The sequence below is a fragment of the Salvelinus fontinalis genome, chromosome 5 (genome assembly GCF_029448725.1).
Source record: "Salvelinus fontinalis isolate EN_2023a chromosome 5, ASM2944872v1, whole genome shotgun sequence".
Classification (NCBI taxonomy): Eukaryota; Metazoa; Chordata; class Actinopteri; order Salmoniformes; family Salmonidae; genus Salvelinus; species Salvelinus fontinalis.
The window spans coordinates 22,361,790-22,382,561 of NC_074669.1; the positions used below are offsets into that span (position 1 = coordinate 22,361,790).

The 20,772-nt window shown below is 42.3% G+C and overlaps 1 protein-coding gene across 4 annotated transcripts in view; it reads right to left on the reverse strand.

Annotated features, from left to right (window-relative positions):
• The window catches only part of LOC129855307 (phospholipid-transporting ATPase IF-like), a 58,829-nt gene extending 47,944 nt beyond the window's left edge, over window positions 1–10,885 (reverse strand). For 3 of the 4 annotated variants that reach the window (XM_055922835.1, XM_055922833.1, XM_055922836.1), the window contains exon 1: window positions 10,618–10,885. In XM_055922835.1, coding sequence (XP_055778810.1) covers window positions 10,618–10,647 — 30 coding nt within the window. In that variant the 5' untranslated portion in view covers window positions 10,648–10,885. The remainder of the gene's footprint in view (window positions 1–10,617) is intronic. The other variant, XM_055922834.1, reaches the window with a different exon arrangement.
• Window positions 10,886–20,772: the final 9,887 nt, after the last annotated feature.

Sequence of the window (20,772 nt, forward strand, 5' to 3'; positions counted from 1 at the left end):
TCTGTATACATCAACTTCCAATATGGATCTTTTCTTAGACAATGTATCAAACATTGCCAAGAAGATAGATAATGATTTCGGGGATGTTTTTGATGAGGAGTTATCTGAAATTGAGATAAAAGACTGTATTAAAAGCCTTAAGGACAATAGGTCCCCTTCGAAATGATGGTTTCTAAGCGAGTTTTATAAACCATTCAATGATAAATTGATTCCTTTCATTCTTGCTATGTTTCAAGAATCAATAGGAAAAGGGGAGTTACAGGCTTCCTTAAAGCAAGGTGTAATTACTTTGATTCCCAAACCTAATAAGGATACTCTTTATATAGACAACTGGAGACCCATTAGCCTGTTGAATAATGATGGGAAATTATTTGCCCTTGTATTTGCTAAGAGGTTGAAACAAGGAATGCATCATATAATTGATGAAGAACAATCTCGTTTTATGCATGGTCGACACGTTAGTAATAACATCAGGTTGATCTTAGATATGATTGACTATAATGACCTCATCCTTGATGACAGTTTTCTTATGTTTGTTGATTTTTATAAAGCTTTTGACACTGTAGAACATGATTTTATGTTCAAAGCAATAGTTTTTTGCGTTTGGTAACTTTTTTTGAAAGCAGTCCGAACTTTATAGAGTGGTTGTACTAGCTCTGTAAATTAGCTCATAGGACATCCCAAAGATTTGATATTGGCCGTGGCATTAGGCAGGGCTGCCCAATTTTTTTTATTGGTTACTCAAATTATGGTTCTTCATATCAAGAAAGGGAATTTAAGGTGTTTCAGCACTTGGCAATGAATTTAAACTATGTCAACTGGCTGATGATACCACCATATTCTTCTTATGGCTGCAATCCCGTTAACTGGATCGATATGACAACCGCCAGTGAAAGTGCAGGGCGCCAAATTCAAACAACAGAAATCTCATAATTAAAATTCCTCAAGCATACAAGTATTTCACACCATTTTAAAACATACAATTCTTGTTAATCCCACCACAGTGTCCGATTTCAAAAAGTCTTTACAGCGAAAGCACCACAAACGATTATGTTAGGTCACCGCAAAATCACAGAAAAACACAGCCATTTTTCTAGCCAAAGACAGGAGTCACAAAAAGCAGGAATAGAGATAAAATGAATCACTAACCTTTGATGATCTTCATCAGATGACACTCATAGGACTTCATGTTATACAATACATATATGTTTTGTTCGATAAAGTTCATATTTATATCCAAACACCTCAGTTTACATTGGCGCCATGTTCAGAAATGCCTCCAAAATATTCAGAGAAATTGCAAAGCCACATCAAACAGAAATACTCATCATAAACTTTGATGAAAGATACATGTTTTACATAGAATTAAAGATACACTTGTTCTTAATCTAACTGCTGTGTCAGATTTCAAAAAAGCTTTACGGCAAAAGCACAATATTCAATAATCTGAGAACAGCATTCAGCCACAAAAGGAAGCCATACAGTTACCCGCCAAATTGTGGAGTCAACAAATGTCATAAATAGCATTATAAATCTTCACTTACCTTTGCTGATCTTCATCGGAATGCACTCCGAGGACTCCCACAAGAAATGTTCGTTTTGTTCGGTAATGTCCATCATTTATGTCCAAATAGCTATTTTTGTTAGCGTGTTTGGTAAACAAATCCAAAGTCAGGAAGCGTGTTTACTAAAAGCAGAAAAAATGTCAAAAAGTTCCATAACATTCAGTAGAAACATGTCAAATGATGTATTGAATCAATCTTTAGGATGTTTTTAACATAAATCTTCAATAAAGTTCCAACCGGAGAATTCCATTGTCTTCAGAAGTGCGATGGAACAGAACTCCCTCTCATGTGAACGTACATGGTCAGAGCATGTTCAGGTCATGATAGACCTGACTCATTCCTCTCTTCTTCGGCCCCACTTCACGGTAGAAGCATCAGACAAGGTTCTACAGACTGTTGACATCTAGTGGAAGCCGTAGGAAGTGCAAACTGACCCATATCCCACTGTGTATTCAATAGGCGATGAGTTGAAACCTCAGATTTCCCACTTCCTGGTTGGATTTTTTTCTCAGGTTTTTCCCTGCCATATGAGTTCTGTTATACTCACAGACATCATTCAAACAGTTTTAGAAACTTCAGATTGTTTTCTATCCAATACTAATAATAATATGCATATATTAGCAACTGGGACTGAGGAGCAGGCAGTTTACTCTGGGCACCTTTTCATCCAAGCTACTCAGTACTGCCCCTGCAGCCATAAGAAGTTTTAAGTAACAGGAATGAGGTTTCTAAAGCAGTTTCCTGTATTGAAGACTCCTTAGTTTCGGGTTTGAAAATTAATATCAATAAGTCAGTCTTATTTCCACTCAAGGATTGTGTTTTACAGGAAGTATATGGTATCCCAATTAAAGATAAGGTTACTTATCTTGAAATTGTTATATGCAAGGATGAAAAACAAAGGAGTGAATTAAACTTTAACCCCGCTATTGAGAAAACAAAGAAGAAATTGAACCCCTGGTTGCTGAAAGATATTTCGTTATACGGTTGGGTTTTATTGTCCAAAGCTGAAGGGTTATCCAGATCGGTTTATGTCTCATTATCACTTGAATTATCCCCTAAAATTGTAAAAGACTTAGATAAGATTCTTTATAATTTTATTTGGAGGAACAAGCCTCACTATCTATGAAAAGATATTCTCATTAATACCCAAGAACAAGGAGGTCTTGAGGTTTTAGATTTCAATACTCTAAATAATACTTTTAAAATAAATTGGATTCTGAAGTATGTTAAGAACCAGCACAGTATTTGGAATGTCTTCCCTAGGTATTTATTTGACTCTGTTACTGGTTTAGAATTTTTGCTTCGATGTAATTTTGATAAAATCCCAGTAAAGTTGGCCAAATATCATAAGCAGGCAATTTTAAACACGATTCCCCCCTCACAGATACTTTATATGGAACAACAAAGATATACAATTTCAAAATAATTCTCTTTTTTTTTCATAACTGGTTTGAGAATAAAATAAGTGTTGGTTGGTCAGTTACTGAATGAGGATGGATTTCAACTCTCATATGGGGAATTTCTTGATAAATTTTAAATTCCAATAACCCCGAAGAATATGCAATTGTTTCTGATGCGATTCCAAGGGGGGTTGTATCTCTTTTAAATTCCTCTGTGGTTGATGTAAGTAACATAGATTTACATGAAAATATATTCATTGGCAATATTAACATCAAAGATAAATGTAGTAATAAACAGATTAGGAATATTGTTTCAGATACTACAATTCCCACAGCAAGATTATTTTGGTCAAATATCTATGGTGATATACAATGGGGGAAAGCATGGAAAAATGCTAACAAATATTGTATCAGTAACAAGGTAAAGGAAATGTAATTTAAAATGTTACATAGGATAAATTTTGTGAAACATGTTTTGGAAAGATTCAAGCTGAATATTGACTATAAATGTGATTTCTGTGGAATAGAGAAGGAGACCAATTTGCATTTGTTTTTTGCCTGTATTTATTGTAGAATTTTTTAGACTCACATACAGAATTTTTTTACAAAAAAAATAGGACCGGCGGTACTATTTAATGGTTTTGATATAATGCTTTATTTCAGAAATGTTGACATAAAAATTTTGTATATTTAATTCAACTGCTAATAATACTAGGTAAATTTCATATTCACAAAGCAAATGGTCTAATTCAAAACCTAACTTTTTAAAATTTTATAAATGAATTTAAACAATATTGCGTTACTTTAACTAAAATGAAAAACAAAAAAGGCAATTAAACCTTGTATTATTAATGAATATGATTTGTTTGTTTAGGATTCCTGGCAATGTAAATAGTTTGTATGTATGCTTGTTTGCATGTGACTATTCCTCTTGTTTGTTGATATTTGTTAATATTTTTATTTTATAATTATTATATATTTTTTTAAAGGGTGCATGGTGTGCCTCTTGCTAGCTGTCACTCAAATAGCAAGGAGCTGAAGCTCAATAGTTGAACTTGAATTGGTGGGGGGCTGCGCCCACGTGGGGGACATTTTTTGAAAAAGTGGCGCTGTACAGCTTCCAGAAAAAACACTCGCTAATTGAGGTAAAACAGTAATTCTGCTAATAGATTATGCATCTATGAACTACACATTGACACATCCAGCCCAAAGCGGGGGATTTAAAAAAAATACTTAGTGGTCGCCAAAGTTCCATAGCATGTATTTAATAACTACCAGCTAGCTATCGATCTTTAAGTGGAATTGACAGCATTTTAACTACTTTGAAGATATTAAACAATCATAATCCGTCCAAAATATCAACCCCCCCCCAAAAAAAGGTAATATTTGACAAAATTCCATGATGTACAGTAAGGCATTATTTGCAGAACAAATGGATGCAGTTCAATGTATGATTAATATAATTCACCAATACATTTCTTGGTAGTCCAGAAAAATTGCTATCAGGTTGTAAATTACAGCTGGCCTGGTACATTGTTTGCTGCCTCCACCCATTCGGGATGCACCGTTTCAATTACTCAATATTTTTGACAAAAACAGACAAATGTAACTAAGGCTGGGAATGTCAATACAATCAAACTAGCAAGGGCAATGATCATAATAAGTCAGTCATAACGTGGCTAATAGGCTAGGATATCTATTTATGTAGCAAGCTAAAAACACGGAGCCTAACATTAGCCAGCTAGCTATCTGCTGGGAGGATGTCATGTCATTGGAGGAGTGGGTGTCTGACCAACTTTTTCCCCTCATATCGTTTTTTAGTGGCTACTGCTAGAGATGGAGGTGTTATTTGGTTAGCTGGCAAGAAATGTGAATCGCTTTGCTAGCTAGCTATGCTGAACTTGAATGAATGTTATCCAGTTAGCACATCTCTTGCACTCGTAAATTCACTAGCTATCTACTCAGATTTCTGAGCACTCTCATCTGATTGTGCATGAGCGCAGAATAACTGAAGAATTTACGAACACACGCTGAATATGACCGGTGTCAGTAAACTTCAGCAAAAAAGTTATACAAAAAGTTGTTGCCTGCAGCACAGTTAGTCACTAAAGCTCTAGATAACATGTAAACTGGCTTTGCTAGGGGAGAGTAAAATGGTCAGTGAGGTTCTCTCTCATTTGAGTCTGGAATAAGCTAGCAATCTAGCCAACTTTAGCCAGTTAGCTTGGTCCTTGATTTCTGTTTTAGGAACACTTGGCTCAACCATACTCCTCAACCAGAGCGTCCAGTGTCAATAGTGCAGTGTACACTCTGAATTTATGAACAATGTGACAACCACATCACGAATGCAGGGCACACTAACACATAGGAGGCAATTTACAAATGGATCCTTAGTTGTCAATCAAATGTACTTGTCATCGATCAAATGGGCAGGCAGGCAAGTTCCCATTCAGTTGTCAAAACGTGGGTTGGGACAAGCATGCATTGGCAGGCAAGCGGCAGAAAGACGAGCAGGCTACTATTCCCCATCGTTTATAAGTGCAATTTTGACAGCCAACTAGCTGAAAAAGTTTGAGAGGGTTTATCTAATGTTCCCTTGTTAGATTTTAGCTCATCTCGCTCTGGATAGCATTAGTTGTTGATGTGCATAACTGAGGGAGCGAGAGCCTACCTTTTCAAGGTTGTTTGATCAATAGGACTGTAAATTTCCCAATGTAACATATTTGAAGAAATCCATTCAGGTGTATTTTGTGCGAGCGCGCGGTGTGGTCAGCATGTCAGGGTCACAAGCAGCTTATCGGCAAGAGGAGAGGAAAAGTTCAGCTAACAAGGGGAACTACAAGGAGCTTGCATAGGTAATTGCACATTACGATGCTTTACTTTCTGAACATATGGAAGCCCCTACAGTCTTCTCTAGGTTTTCAAAATCAATTCAGAAAGATTTGATCACTTCCATTAAAAGTGAGATTAAAATGGTTGACGCAGTGCATTTTTTTGCTCAAGTAGGCTTTCCACTTTCCTCCACTCTCTTTCCACTCTTTACATAAATGTTGCAGCAGCCTAGACTACACCTAAACATTAGAGATCTGACATGCTGTATGGGATGAAATCAAGATGATTTTTCAGTCTTATCAACTGTAGGCTACTAATAATAACAGCTGCATACAGCCTATGCGCCTTGTCCATATTGCTAGGGTTAACAAATTGGTAACGTTATGTATTTATAGTCCATTTGTTTGTCAGGAGGAAATGTGAATGTGAAAAAAAATGGTTTATATTCAAACTTGGGCTGACTAGGCTGCCTATACCTTTTCAATCCAAAATTATTAACTGGAATGAATCAATCAACATAGTGATGACAAACTGAATGAACTTTTAATTAGACCTACAGTGACATAGGCCTGTATGACGCAAACATGCATAAAGCAAATTCAGCCGTGTGAGTTCTATTGTCCATCAGTTGTGGTCTCTGTGTGGAATAAACCCTGTTAGTCTAGTATAAAACAGAGGTGGGACCAAGTCATTGTTTTACAAGTCACGAGTAAATCTCAAGTCTTAGCACTCAAGTCAAGTCACAAGTCAAGACAGACAAGTCCGAGTCAAGTCTCAAGTCAAGACCGTCAAGTATCAAGTCAAGTCTCAAGTCTAAAACTTCGAGTTTGAGTCCTAAACAAGTCATAATGTGCTTTTCACCAAATGTAATACCATTTCATATTTTGAACAAGAGTAATAGTTAGTATATTACATTTACGCAAATCATGAATGCTTTTTAAAAATATCTATATATTTATTACTTTCCAAATAAACATTATATATTTACATGGAAATACATGGGTAGCCATGAGAAAGAGACACACATACACACATCCCCCATAGTGATCGACTATCGAGGATCGCAATCGGGCGATGTAGGCTTGTACACAATCGCCCAGCCTTACACACACTCTCTCTCTGTGGGTACAGCAGGCTAACGTATGTCAATGGTTTTAGGAACAGCAGTAACATCAGGCAAGATTTAAGCTACCAACTGCCTAGCCAGTTGTAGCTCAATCTTGGGTGCAATGATAACGTTCCCGCACTGACTGACCGTGTGGAGGCTCATTGATTAAACGTTACATTAGCCTACATGATACACTAGTAAAGTAATAAAATATATAGCTGTCCGCTATATTAGCCACGACTTACAGTTTTTTGTGCAGCTTAAAATGTCAAACGAAGTTGGAAATTGTTGCGCCTCTGTCTGTAATTTTCTTCCCGCATTTTTTGCAATTTGCAATCCGTTTTTTGTTGATACAGCGTCATCTTTATATCTGAAAATAATAAGTTAGGGTATCATCTTTCCAAGGGCTCCATCTGAATTCACCCGCCGACGTTCCTATGCACTGCCACGCACAACTTTTTCTCAGCTGGCACAATTTGATTGGCTGCAGTCTGATTCAAACTGTAATCCGTTAAATGAAGAGTTGATGCGCTGCACACTTTTTTTTAATAGCATAATTTTTAATATTTGGGCTTGGGGAGGGTATCAAGTCAGGTCGAGTCATAAGGCAAGTCCAAGTCATGTCACGAGTCATTGGTGTTAAAGTCAAAGTCGAGTTGCAAGTCATCATATTTGTGACTCGAGTCTGATTCGAGTCCAAGTCATGTGACTAGAGTCCACACCTCTGAGTATAAATATAATTAATTTGAACAAGTATAAGGTTGCCGCAGTTTGACAGGGTTTATCCTCCCCAGGACCAGGAGTTTTTTAAAACCATGTGACATAATTAGAAAAACTGGTCCCATCATAGCCGTATAAAATCTTATTAGAACTGATTAATCATTGTCATACCCTACAGGGTCCGGCATTTTCCTTTTCCTGGTTAGGTTACAAGATAAGGAAAAACTCCAGGCCCCGGGGGGGGGGGGGGGGGGGGGGGGGGGGGATTACCCCATCACTCTGGGACCTATGGTGCCACCAGTCTGCTCGCAGTTGTCAGTAATCGTCAGGCACAGCGCATTTGGAAAGTATTCAGACTCCTTGACTTTTACCACATTTTGTTATGTTACAGCCTTATTCTAAAATGAATTAAATTAATTGTTTGCCTCATCAACCGACACACAATACCCCATAATGACAAAGTGAAAACAGGTTTTTAATGCTCAGACCCTATGCTATGAGACTTGAAATTGAGCTCAGGTGCATGCTGTTTCCATTGATCATACTTGAGATGTTTCTACAACTTGATTGGAGTCCACCTGTGGTAAATTCAATTGATTGGACATGATTTGGAAAGGTACACACCTGTCTATATAAAGGTCCCACAGTTGACAGTGCATGTCTGAGCAAAAACAAAGCCATGAGGTTGAAGGAATTGTATGTAGTGCTCAGAGACAGGATTGTGTTGAGGCACAGATCTGTGGAAGGGTACCAAAACATTTCTGCAGCATTGAAGGTCCCCAAGAACACAGTGGCCTCCATCATTCTTAAATGGAAGACAATTCGAATCACCAAGACTCTTCCTAAAGCTGAGCAATCAGGAGAGATGGGCCTTGGTCAGGGAGGTGACCAAGAACCTGATGGTCACTGACAGAGCTCCAGAGTTCCTCTGTGGAGATGGGTGAACCTTCCAGAAGGACAACCATCTCTGCAGCACTCCACCAATCAGGCCTTCACGGTAGAATGGCCAGACGGAAGCCACTCAAAAGGCACATGACAGCCCGCTTGCAGTTTGCCAAAAGGAACCTAAAGACTCTCAGACCATGAGAAACAAGATTCTCTGATCTGATGAAACTAAGATTGAACTCTTTGGCCTGAATGCCAAGCGTCACGTCTGGAGGAAACCTGGCGCCATCCCTACGGTGAAGCATGGTGGTGGTGGCAGCATCATGCTGTGGAGATGTTTATCAGCGGCAGAGACTGGGAGACTGGTCAGGCTCAAGGGAATGATGACTGAAGCAAAGTAGAGATTAATACCACCCAACCAGAGCCCTCATGACCTCAGACTGGGGCCAAGGTTCACCTTCCAACAAGACAACGACCCTAAGCACACAGCCAAGACAACGCAGGAGTGGCTTCGGGGCAAGTATCAATGTCTTTGAGAGGCCCGGCAAGAGCACGGACTTGAACCCGATTGAACATCTCTGGAGAGACCTGAAAAAAGCTGTGCAGCAACGCTTTTTGCTGTGCAGTAACGCAGCAAGGGAAAAGGGTCTGAATACTTTCCGAATGCACTATGTGGATGATCAGGGATTTACCCAGGAAGATTTCTTGGGCTACTTTGTGTCAAGTGGGTAGCAATGCGCAGCCTGTTAGACTTTATTAATTCTGAGATGTCTGAGTTTAACTTCATGGAAAGTTGCTGCCCAAACCTATCATGGCGCTGCTGTAATGGAATGTCTGCTATTTGTATTTAAGTCCCCTCCTGTTCCCTGATTTAAAAATAATAATATTACCCCTCCAATCCACTACCATTGTCAATTCTCTCCTGACAAGAACTTAAGGTCACATGTGTTCTCTCATCCACTGGCACATTGACTGTTTCCTCTCCAAGCACTGAGTAGGCCTGTCAATTCTCTCATTACTGTATGTAGAGTCAATCACATTACAAATTATTTTACTCCTTGCTTGGACTAACTCATTATTAGCCCTGGTCTAAATGTGTGTTATTGTTGTCTTCCCAGTCAAATCCTGTCCTGCCCTCAGTGGAAGAGTTGAGCTCTTCTCTAACACCATCCACGATGAGCCTGTCCTGCACTGAAACCTACAGTATAAACACCTCAACTAAAGTCAAGAATCTGAACACCTCAACTCATGCCTCATTCCCTCATTCAATCACTGCTGTAATCCCGTCCCAACACTGTAAGTAGCCATCTCATTCCCCATAATATTGTAATATAAATATTTGTTATTCTTTAGGTAACAAAAGTGAAACACGCTTTGTCGTCTGTGTGGTCCGCACCTATACGTGGGTCTCACATCCTCATAATTTGTTAATATCCCACTAGCGTCTAATTGTCCAAATGCACGGCTGCGTTCACACTCTGTATTGCAATAGAATTTTCAAATGCCTTTGTCATTCCCAAACATTCTATGAATTTATGAATGCCCATAAGTGCTTGCGTGTCAAATGTACAAAACGTGTCATTCTTCCTGGCCTTCGGGTGTATTATGAACAGATTTAATAAGAGTTCATGTTGCTAAAACGCTGTCCGTTCCACTTTAAGATAAATGCACTAATTGTAAGTAACATTAACTAACTCTCGATAACGTCTGCTAAATGACTCAAATGTAGCTAATTATAGTTAGCTAGTTTAGTATAACTAACTGGCCAACAGCTTAGTTCATCGTGCACAACAGAGCAGCCAACTTGCTAGATACATTTGAGTTACGTTAGAATGTATTAGTGAGCCCTGGTTGGATTAATGCAGTAGCTAGCTGCTAGCCCTGCTCATCTTTGGTAAATAAACAAGCCAGCTAGCTCAGCGGCGAATTTACACAGGCAGCCAGTTGGTCGGATTCTTAACTCTTCAAAGCAACTAGGTAGTTAAATCAAATCAAAATCAAATCATGTGCATCAACGTCTTTCTCAATAGCAAAATCTACTTGCTAGCGGATATTTCTAGCTAGTTAACGAGTATTTCTAGCTAGTTAACGAGGATACTTTACTTACCAGCTGTTGCCGTATCCACCGTAGTAGCATCCTTGCCAAATGTCATACAAAGTAGCCAGCAAGGTGGCTAGCTCGCTATTCCCGTAAACCCTTCCCAAACCATAAATATTTCCTTTTACAGGCAGGTCTTGTGTCCGTTACACAAAACATCCAGGCTGTGTGATTATGTGATCAAAGATGATCTCTACCATTACGTGGAAGTAATTATGTCCCTATTAATGTGACTGCTGCAAAGTCTGTCTCGTCCATAGAGAATGATAGAGGCCTCTAGTGGCCAAAAGTCCGTTTTGGCATGGGCAGCGCCATTAAGGGCTTCCACCATTTTTTTTATATGTAGTCCACTGGGTGGGACTCCTGGTGACCATGTTGGAGTCATATCCAACCGGTTCATCAGGAGTGATCAGCCAATTGTGAAGAACATTTAGTACTTCAAAATGTGACCCACCACCTTTATTGGGTCCTATATAGCAGCATTTGAAATTGTGTTTTTTACATTGGATAAAAGTAAACTCAGAACTAGAAAATTGTATATTAATGGGAAAGTAATTCTGCTTTGAAAGTTGCTAAAAGTTTGAGAAATTGGCCTGGGAATGTTTTGGTACACCTACTGGCGAGCTCTTTGTCTACACCCATTCAGCATCGTTCACACCCTCTTAAGCCTTAGCCCCACTAGTCTCTTTAAGGATTCACAGTGTAGTCAACAACCAAAGATTTCAAGACTAAGTGGTGATAGTAGTAAAAATACACTATCTAATCCTTGACCTATATCCTAATCTGACTTTGTTGCAGGCTATGTTCTTAACATTACAGTCTCTGGTAAACACACGCTATATCAAATAGAATTAAGGTTTACTTGTCATATGCACAGGATCGAGAAAGTGTAAACGGTATAGTTCAATTCTTACTTTCATAGTGAAGTCTTTTGTTTAGACATGTAGCTAGCTAGCCAAACAATGAACCATAATCCCAACTCTAACGCTGTGTTGAAAACAACTGGGAACTCTGGGGGAAAATGTACTTGAATGGTCATCCAACTCAGAATTCCAACTCGGGGAAACGTTCTAGAGCTCTGACATTCTGATCTGGAGATCAATGACGTCATGATTTGACTTTGCATTTTTCCAAGTTCACAGTTGTTTTCAATGCTGCAATACTACCATGCATGAATCTGCAAGTAGCTAAAGCTAAACAACTAGGTTACATTTTAGCTAGCAACGCAAATGGCTTTCTGAGACTACACAGATCATACACAATGTTAGCTTGCGAACCAGCTAGTCATTTGCGTTGCTAGCTGTCTAATGTTGAACCTAGTTGTTTCGCTTAGGCTACCTGCAGAGTCATGCATGGTAGTATTGCAGCGTTGGCAACAATTTGCTTTAACTTGCAATGAAAACGACTTTCTGACAAAATTAGAAACGTATATCTGAAAATGTTGCTAGACATTTACCCGTCCTTATACATGGATGAACACTTCTCCCTCTGTCATCGATGGCATGGTTGCCCTTAGTTTGGAGATGTAATCCGGAGACAGGTTTTTTATACAACAGCCTTTTGTGTTCTCTTTAGAAATCTCTCCGCATTTGGCAATCATCTCTCTGCTTCCACCGGGCATTCTACTGATTTAAAAACTCTGTCAACTTCATTCATAACGACACTGTTTCTTTTTCGCCACTGTTATCAGAAGACTACAATCTCTGGTTCAATTAAAATATTTTTATCTAAATCTGGGATTTAATAATTGTCTGATTCATTTTCAGAATCGGAGTCAGCATGGCACGATCATCCTCAAAGTACAGCAAAACTTTTTCAGTTCCTCATATCTTTAAAAAAAAGCAGTGGTATAAAGGATTATCCACACATACTGAGCAGCTCATGTTATAGACTGATACTAACCCGCACTCCTTTCTTGGCATGTCCAGCCCATCCATTTGCTAATCAAATCATGGCTAGCGATAAGGTTCCTGTATTTTTCCCTGGCTAAATCAACTAGCCTTGTACCTTAACAATTGTATTTGTATTAACGTGGGGGAAAATTTCAAATGCCTCTCCTGTGAAGTAGTGATGTGCAACATACACCTAGCTTCTTGAAACAGGTCACACATGCTGTCAGACGCTAAAATGGCACAGATGCAAAGATGAGTCCTCTGTCTATCTCTATGGTCTTGCGTCTACTGTCCCACATCCTTTGTGGACCCCAGGAAGAGTAGCTGCTGCATGTGTGGAATGCCGTTTAGATCTTTGCGTGTCAAAAAGGATACATGTCAAAACGCTTGTTGACCAATCATGATCTGTATATGACTGCACGTCACAATACTTTTTTTTACATCGTCTTTACACATTGATTACACTAGCACTCATATTTCATGTCAGTGATGCAATGTGCTGGTAAAGTTGTTGCACAACTGCCATTGCCGCACAAGGGAGATACACACTTCCTAGCAAAATGACCTCATCTGTTGCATTAGCGATAGTTATGCCCCACGTTCACATGCTAGTCAGAACTAGGAAACTCAAAAATGTACGACTTGCTAACTGGTTGTAGTTGTACATGTGCCGAGTTGAACGAATTAGCAAATAGAACGTTTCCTAGTTCAGACTAGCATGTGAATGCAAATGCCGCGTTAAAAACAACAGGGATCTCGGGAATCTGACTTCAAACTACAGTTTGTTCGGGACGACTGGCAACTCTGGGGGGCGTTTAGAACTTTCTGACCTTAAGATCAATGATGTCATGATTTGACCTCGTTTATTTCCAGAGTTCCCAGTTGTCTTGAAAGCACCATGACTGTCTAGCTAGGTGTCATCATCTAAAGAACCCCTAATTTTGTAAGACAGTTTTTGTATTTGATTGAAGATTGTCAGACCTGGTCTGGTCAAGCCATGCTTATAAGTGTATCTCGGGGCAACAGGGCTAGGTAGCTGGGAAGCTTATTGCTAAGAATATCAAATTATTGCAGTTTCTGGTCATTGTTTTCAGGCTGGTTCCATTGACGCTAGCTACCCCAGAATTTGCTAAAACATCGGAATCAAAGCTATTTGTGAGTGACTTTGTTATTTTGCAAACTGAAGTCAACATAGTAGGTAGACCGCTTTACATCCAGTTAACAAGCTGTTATCACTGTTGACAAAATGCTTGATTATTATTCTGTATTTTGACCGGCCCGGTTCCACAAGGGGGCTTAGCCCTATTATTGACTTGTGCCCCGCAGTATTAGTTTTGTCACTATATTTAAAAAAATGTTTTAAAAAATGTAATGATTGAGTGAAAGGTTGCCACAAAATGTGTATCTCCACTGCTCTGTCAGCACAATGGACAGAGCGTGCTACGGTATGTGTAAGGGGGCTGGGGAAAGCAACCCATATAGAAAAGTAATATATTGCAATATACAGTGGAAAGTATTCAGACCCTTGACGTTTTCCACATTTTGTTATGTTATAGCCTTATTCTAAAATGGATTAAATGTTAAAAAAAAATCTTTAGTGAAAAGTTTTCTGACATTTTTGCAAATGCATTAAAATATAACTGATTTACATAGGTGTTGACACTTTGCTATTAGACTTGAAATTGTGCCCAGGTGCATCCTGTTTCCAGTGATCATCCTTGAGATGTTTCTTTAACTTGATTGGAGTCCATCTGTGGCAAATTCAATTGATTGGACATGATTTGGAAAGGCTCACACATAGGTAATATAAGGCCCCGCAGTTGACAGTGCATGTCAGATCAAAAACCAAGCTACGAGGTTGACGGAATTGTCCGTAGAGCTCAGACAGGATTGTGTCGAGGTACAGATCTGGGGAAGGTTAACAAAAAATGTTGGCGGCATTGAAGGTCCCCAAGAACCCAGTTGCCTCCATTCATAAATGGAAGAAGTTTGGAACCACCAAGGCTCTTCCTAGAGATGGCTGCCCGGCCAAACTGAGCAATTGGTGAAGGTCCTTGGTCAGGGAGGTGACCAAGAACCCAATGGTCACTCTGACAGAGCTCCAGAGTTCCTCTGTGGAGATGGGTGAACCTTCCAGAAGGACAATCATCTCTGCAGCACTCCACCAATCAGGCCTTCACGGTAGAATGGCCCAACGGAAGCCACTCCTCAGTAAAAGGTACATGACAGCCCGCTTGGAGTTTGCCAAAAGGCACCTAAAGACTCTCAGACCATAACAAACAAGATTCTCTGGTCTGATGAAACTAAGATTGAACTCTTTGGCCTGAATGCCAAGCGTCACGTCTGGAAGAAACCAGGCACTGCGCATCACCTGGCCAATACCATCCCTACGGTGAAGCGTGGTGGCAGCATCATGCTGTGGGGATGTTTTTTTAGCGGCAGGGACTTGGAGACTAGTTAGGATCAAGGCAAAGATGATCGGAGCAACGTACAGAGATCCTTGATGAAAACTTGCTCCAGTGCGCTCAGGACCTCAGACTGGAGTAAAGGTTCACCTTCCAACAGGACAACGACCCTAAGCACACAGCCACGACAATGCAGGAGTGTCTTCGGGACAAGTCTCTGAATATCCTTGAGTGGCCCATCCAGAGCCCAGACTTGAACCTGATCAAACATCTCTGAAGAGATCTGAAAATGGCTGTGCAGCAACGTTCCCCATCTTACTTGACAGAGCTTGAGAGGATCTGCAGAGAAGAATGGGAGAACTCCGCAAACACAGGTGTGCCAAGCTTTTAGCGTCATACCAAGAAGACTCAATGCTGTTATTGCTGCCAAAGGTGCTGCAACAAAGTACTGAGTAACGGGTCTGAGTACTTATGTAAAATCATATTTCAGTTGAATTTGTAATACATTTGCAAAAATGTCTTAACCTGTTTTTGCTTTGTCATTATCGGGAATTGTGTGTAGATTTGTGAGGGGCGTGGACTATTTATTTAATACATTTTAGAATAAGGCTGTAACGTAACAAAATGTGCATAGAGTCAAGGGGTCTGAACTTTCCGAATGCACTGTAGGTGTGCACCAAAATGACAAAGTATTTGCACACCTGCTCATTAAACATCTCATTCCAAAATCATGGGCGTTAATATGGAGTCGGTCCCCCCCCTTTGCTGCTATAACAGCCTCCACTCTTCTGGGAAGGCTTTCCACTAGATGTTGGAACATTGCTGCCGGGACTTGCTTCCATTAAGCCACAAGAGCATTAGTGAGGTTGAGCACTGATGTTGGGCGTTCAATTCATCCCTAAGGTGTTTGATGGGGTTGAGGTCAGGGTTCTGACCCTAGCCCAAACCATGAAAAACAGCCCTAGACCATTATTCCTCCGTCACCAAACTTTACAGTTGGCAATATGCATTCAGGCAGATAGCGTTCTCCTGGCATCCGCCAAACCCAGATTCGTCCGTCGGACTGCCAGATGGTAAAATGTGATTCATCACTCCAAAAAAAGTAAAAGTAAAAAAGTAAAAGTATAAATCATTACAAATTTCTTATATTAAGCAAAGCAGACAGCGCCATTGTCTTGCTTTAAACATTTACGGATAGCCAGGGGCACACTCAGACATAATTTACAAAGATGCATTTGTGTTTAGTGAGTCTGCCATATCAGAGGCAGTAGGGATGACCAGGGATGTTCTCTTGATAAGTGTGTGAATGGACCATTTTCCTGTCCTGCTAAGCATTCAAAATGTAACGAGTACTTTTGGGTGTCAGGTAAAAAGTACATACTTTTCTTTAGGAAAGTAGTGAAGTAAAAGTTGTCAAAAATAGTAAAGTACAGATACCCTGAAAAAATATATTTTTACTTAATTTACACTACTCCAGCCAATGCTTGGCATTGCACATAGTAATCTTAGCCTTGTGTGCGGCTGCTCGGCCAATAAATCAATTTCATGAATCTCCCGATGAACAGTTCTTGGGGTGACATTGCATCCAGAGGCAGTTTGGAACTCGGTAGTGAGCACCCTGGGCCTCAACCCCGCCCTGTGCAATTGGGTCCTGGACTTTCTGACGGGCCGCCCACAAGTGGTGAAGGTAGGAAACAACGTCTCCACCTCGCTGACCCTCAACACTGGGGCCCCACAAGGGTGCCTGCTCAGTCCCCCCCCCCTGTACTCCCTGTTCACCCATGACTGCGTGGCCTTGCATGCCTTCAACTCAGTCATCAAGTTTGCAGACGACACAACAGTAGTGGGCTTGATTACCAACAACGACGAGACAGCCTACAGGGAGGAGGTGAGGGCACTCGGAGTGTGGTGTCAGGAAAACAACCTCTCACTCAACATCAACCAAACAAAGGAGATGATTGTGGACTTCAGTAAACAGCAGAAGGAGCCCCCCTATCCACATCAAAGGGACCGCAGTGGAGAAAGTGGAAAGTTTTAAGTTCTTCTGTGTGCACATCAATGACAAACTGAAATGGTCCACCCACACAGAGTGGTGAAGGCGTCTTCAACCTCAGGAGGCTGAAGAAATTTGTCTTGTCACCCAAAACCCTGACTAACTAACTTTTACAGATCCACAATCAAGAGCATCCTGTCGGGCTGTATCGCAGCCTGGTACTGCAACTGCACCTCCCACAACCGCAGGGCTCTCCAGAGGGTGGCGCGGTCTGCACATCGCATCACTTGGGGCAAACTAACTGCCCTCCATGACACCTATAGCACCCTATGTCACAGGAAGACAAAAAAGCTCATCAAAGACAAACACCCGAGTCACTGCCTGCTCATACCGCTACCATCCAGCAGGTGAGCTCAGTACAGGTGTATCAAAGCTGGGACCGAGAAGCTGTTCAGTCTCTATCTCAAGGCCATCCGACTGCTAAACAGCAATCACTAACTGAGAGGCTGCTGCCTACATGGAAACCCATTCACTGCCACTTTAACAAATGGATCACTAGTCATTTTAAAAGATGCCACTTTAAATAATGCCACTTTCCTGTTTACATATCTTACATTACTCATATCATATGAATGTACTGCATTTTATGCCATCTATTGCACCTTACCTATGCCGCTCATCCATATATTTATATGTACATATTCTCATTCACCCCTTTTTTAGATTTGTGTGTATTAGGTAGTTGTTGAGGAATTGTTAGATATTACTACACTGTCTGAACCAGAAGCGCAAGCATTTTGCTACTCGCATTAACATCTGCTGACCATGTGTATATGACCAATAGAATTTGATTTGTGTGTTGCAACCGAGTACAGATGACTTTTACACGTTATGCGTTTCAGCACTTGATGGTCCCATTCTGTGAGCTTGTGTGGCCTACCACTTCGCGGCTGAGCCATTGTTGCTCCTAGACGTTTCCACGTCACAATAACAGCACTTACAGTTGACCGGGGCAGCTCTAACAGGGCAGAATTTGACAAACTGACCTTTTGGAAAGTTGGTTGTCTCTTCTACTCCCGCTGCCACTCTCCAGTGCTTGACATCGCCAGTCTACTAACCACCGGTCCTGGCAATATTACCTGCTCCCCATCATTACACACACCTGAACCTCGCTCCATTTATTTAGCCCTCAGTCATTAGGCAGTATTGGTTTTGGTCACGTTCAGTACGCTTCTGTTTATCTGCCTTCTCTCATCATTAAACTCACCTTCTACACCTGCTTCCTGACAGAATACTGCCTCAGATATTATAGAAGCAGCAGAAGAGAAAGACCTCTCCCAGATGGTCGGTGAACAGGGATACCTTCTCTGCCAACACCACGATCAGCTGGCGCAACTGGGTGCGGCTATGGATGAGGTCCTCCGCGTTCTCCACCCCCTCGACGCCACCCGACAGGTGTCACCTCCAACTAGCGGAGGGCCTCCTACCATGAGGCGAGCCAGCTCCCCAGCCTACCCAACAGTCCACTCAGGGAGGTGATGCCTGACTGTCCCTCCTGAACAAGTATGACGGAACTCCATCCAAATGCTGTGGCTTCCTACTCCAGTGCTCCCTCTATTTCAGTCGGGATCCCCCACCGCCAAGAGGTCCAAGGTTGCCACTGCCATTTCCCTGCTGACCGGGCAGATGTTGGAGAGGGCTACAGCTGTCTGGGAGAGAGGAGAGGAAGTGCTGGGTTCATACAAGAGGTTCAGGGTGGTCTTTGACCATCCACCGGAGGGCAAATATTCCAAATCTGGCAGGGTGCCCAGACCTCTGAGTAAGCTCTCACCTTCCGGACCGTGGCACCCTCCATGGGATCAAGTGAACAGGTGCTCTGCACCCTATTCCGTAGAGGACTGTGAGGAGGTCCAGATGGAGTTGGCGTACCGGGACGACAACTTTTCCTTGGAGGTGCTCATCACAAAGGGTCATCTGTCTGGACAAACTTCTTCGGGAGCGCTGGTACCTCCCTCGCCCCCTCCTTGGCCGTCCTGAGGCAGAGCCTGAACCCATGGAGGTAGGGGCTACACACCACTCTGCCGAAGAGCGACATCGCCAGAAACCACTGGGGCTGTGTTCCTATTGCAGCCAGGAGGGGCACCAGCATCAGATGAGTCCACTAGGGCAGAGGGATGCTCCTGTGATCATCTGTCTCCCAGGGTAGGTGTGAGTATTCCGTCATCGTTTCCGCCAAAGACTTCCTGGTTTCCATTTCACTGGCTGTCCCTCGGGTGTTGTCTCTACAGCTCTAGTGGACTCCGGTGCCTCAGGAATTTCATCGACCAGGCCTTCGCCTCCTCCCTAAACATCACCTCGTACCTGCTCCTTTCATTTTCGGTCCAAGCCATTGGGATCCAGCACTATCACGCACATCACAGCACCCCTCACTGTGGGACCAGTGCACCAAGAAAGCCTTCCCTTCCTCATCACTGCACCAGTACACAACGTCATCCTCAGCCTCCCCACCATATCCTGGTTGAGGATGAAAATCACTGCCTGGGCACGAGGATGTCGGGAGACTTGCTTTCCCTTACCCTGTGGTTCCACAGGTGCCCATCATTCCATCCTCCAGGCTCTGGAGAGTGAACCCGCATCTACGTTCCCACAGGGTTAAGGGATCGGCTGTTGACCTGGGCGCACACATCCCTCGCCGCTGGACACATAGGTATAACCCGCACAATTCAATCCCTCTCCGCTAAGTACTGGTGGTCCACCTTGTCGCATGACGTTGCTCGCTATGTCAACTCCTGCTCTATGTGCCCAAACTATATATCCCTGGCACGCTCCAGCGGGGAAACTCCTTCCCATGCCTCAGCGGCCTTGGTCCCATCTGTCCATGGACTTCGTTACTGATCTCCCTCTGTCTGATTGTTTCACCACTATTATGGTTGTTGTGGACAAGTTCTCTAAATCCTGCCTTTTAATCCCTCTCTCTGGTCTCCCTACCACTCTCCAGGTTGCCGAGGCACTGTTCCAGCAGGTCTTCCGGCACTATGGCCTTCTGGAATACATTGCCAGCAGCATACCACCCTGCATACCACTGCTGGCTTGCTTCTGAAGCTAAGCAGGATTGGTCCTGGTCAGTCCCTGGATGGGAGACCAGATGCTGCTGGAAGTGGTGTTGGAGGGCCAGTAGGAGGCACTGTTTCCTCAGGTCTAAAAAAAAAAATATCCCAATGCCCAGGGCAGTGATTGGGGACACTGCCCTGTGTAGGGTGCCGTCTTTCGGATGGGACGTTAAACGGGTGTCCTGACTCTGAGGTCATTAAAGATCCCATGGCACTTATCGTAAGAGTAGGGGTGTTAACCCCGGTGTCCTGGCTAAATTCCCAATCTGGCCCTCAAACCATCATGGTCACCTAATCATCCCCAGTTTACAATTGGCTCATTCATCCCCCTCCTCTCCCCTGTAACTATTCCCCAGGTCGTTGCTGCAAATGAGAACATGTTCTCAGTCAACTTACCTGGTAAAATAACGGTAAAATAAAAAATAAAAATAAACATAGTATCTGACGTGGCCCCCAATTCAGGTTGCGGGTATGGAGAGCCTTCATGGAGAAGCTGGGGGCCACAGCAAACCTCCCATCCAGGTACCGGCCTCAGTCCAACGGGCAGGTGGAGAGGACTAAGCAGGAGCTGTAGAGGTTCCTTAGAAGTCACTGCCTTCCAGTACGTCCTGGGACCGTGAGCCTGACCGACGCCCCTGCAGTGAACGAGCGGTTCCAGCGCACAGGAAGTTTTGGACACTGCCCACGTGAGGCTCCAGTGTGCTGTCCACCACCAGAAGGGGCAGGCTGACCACCACTGCAGTGAGGCTCCCGTGTTCCATCCT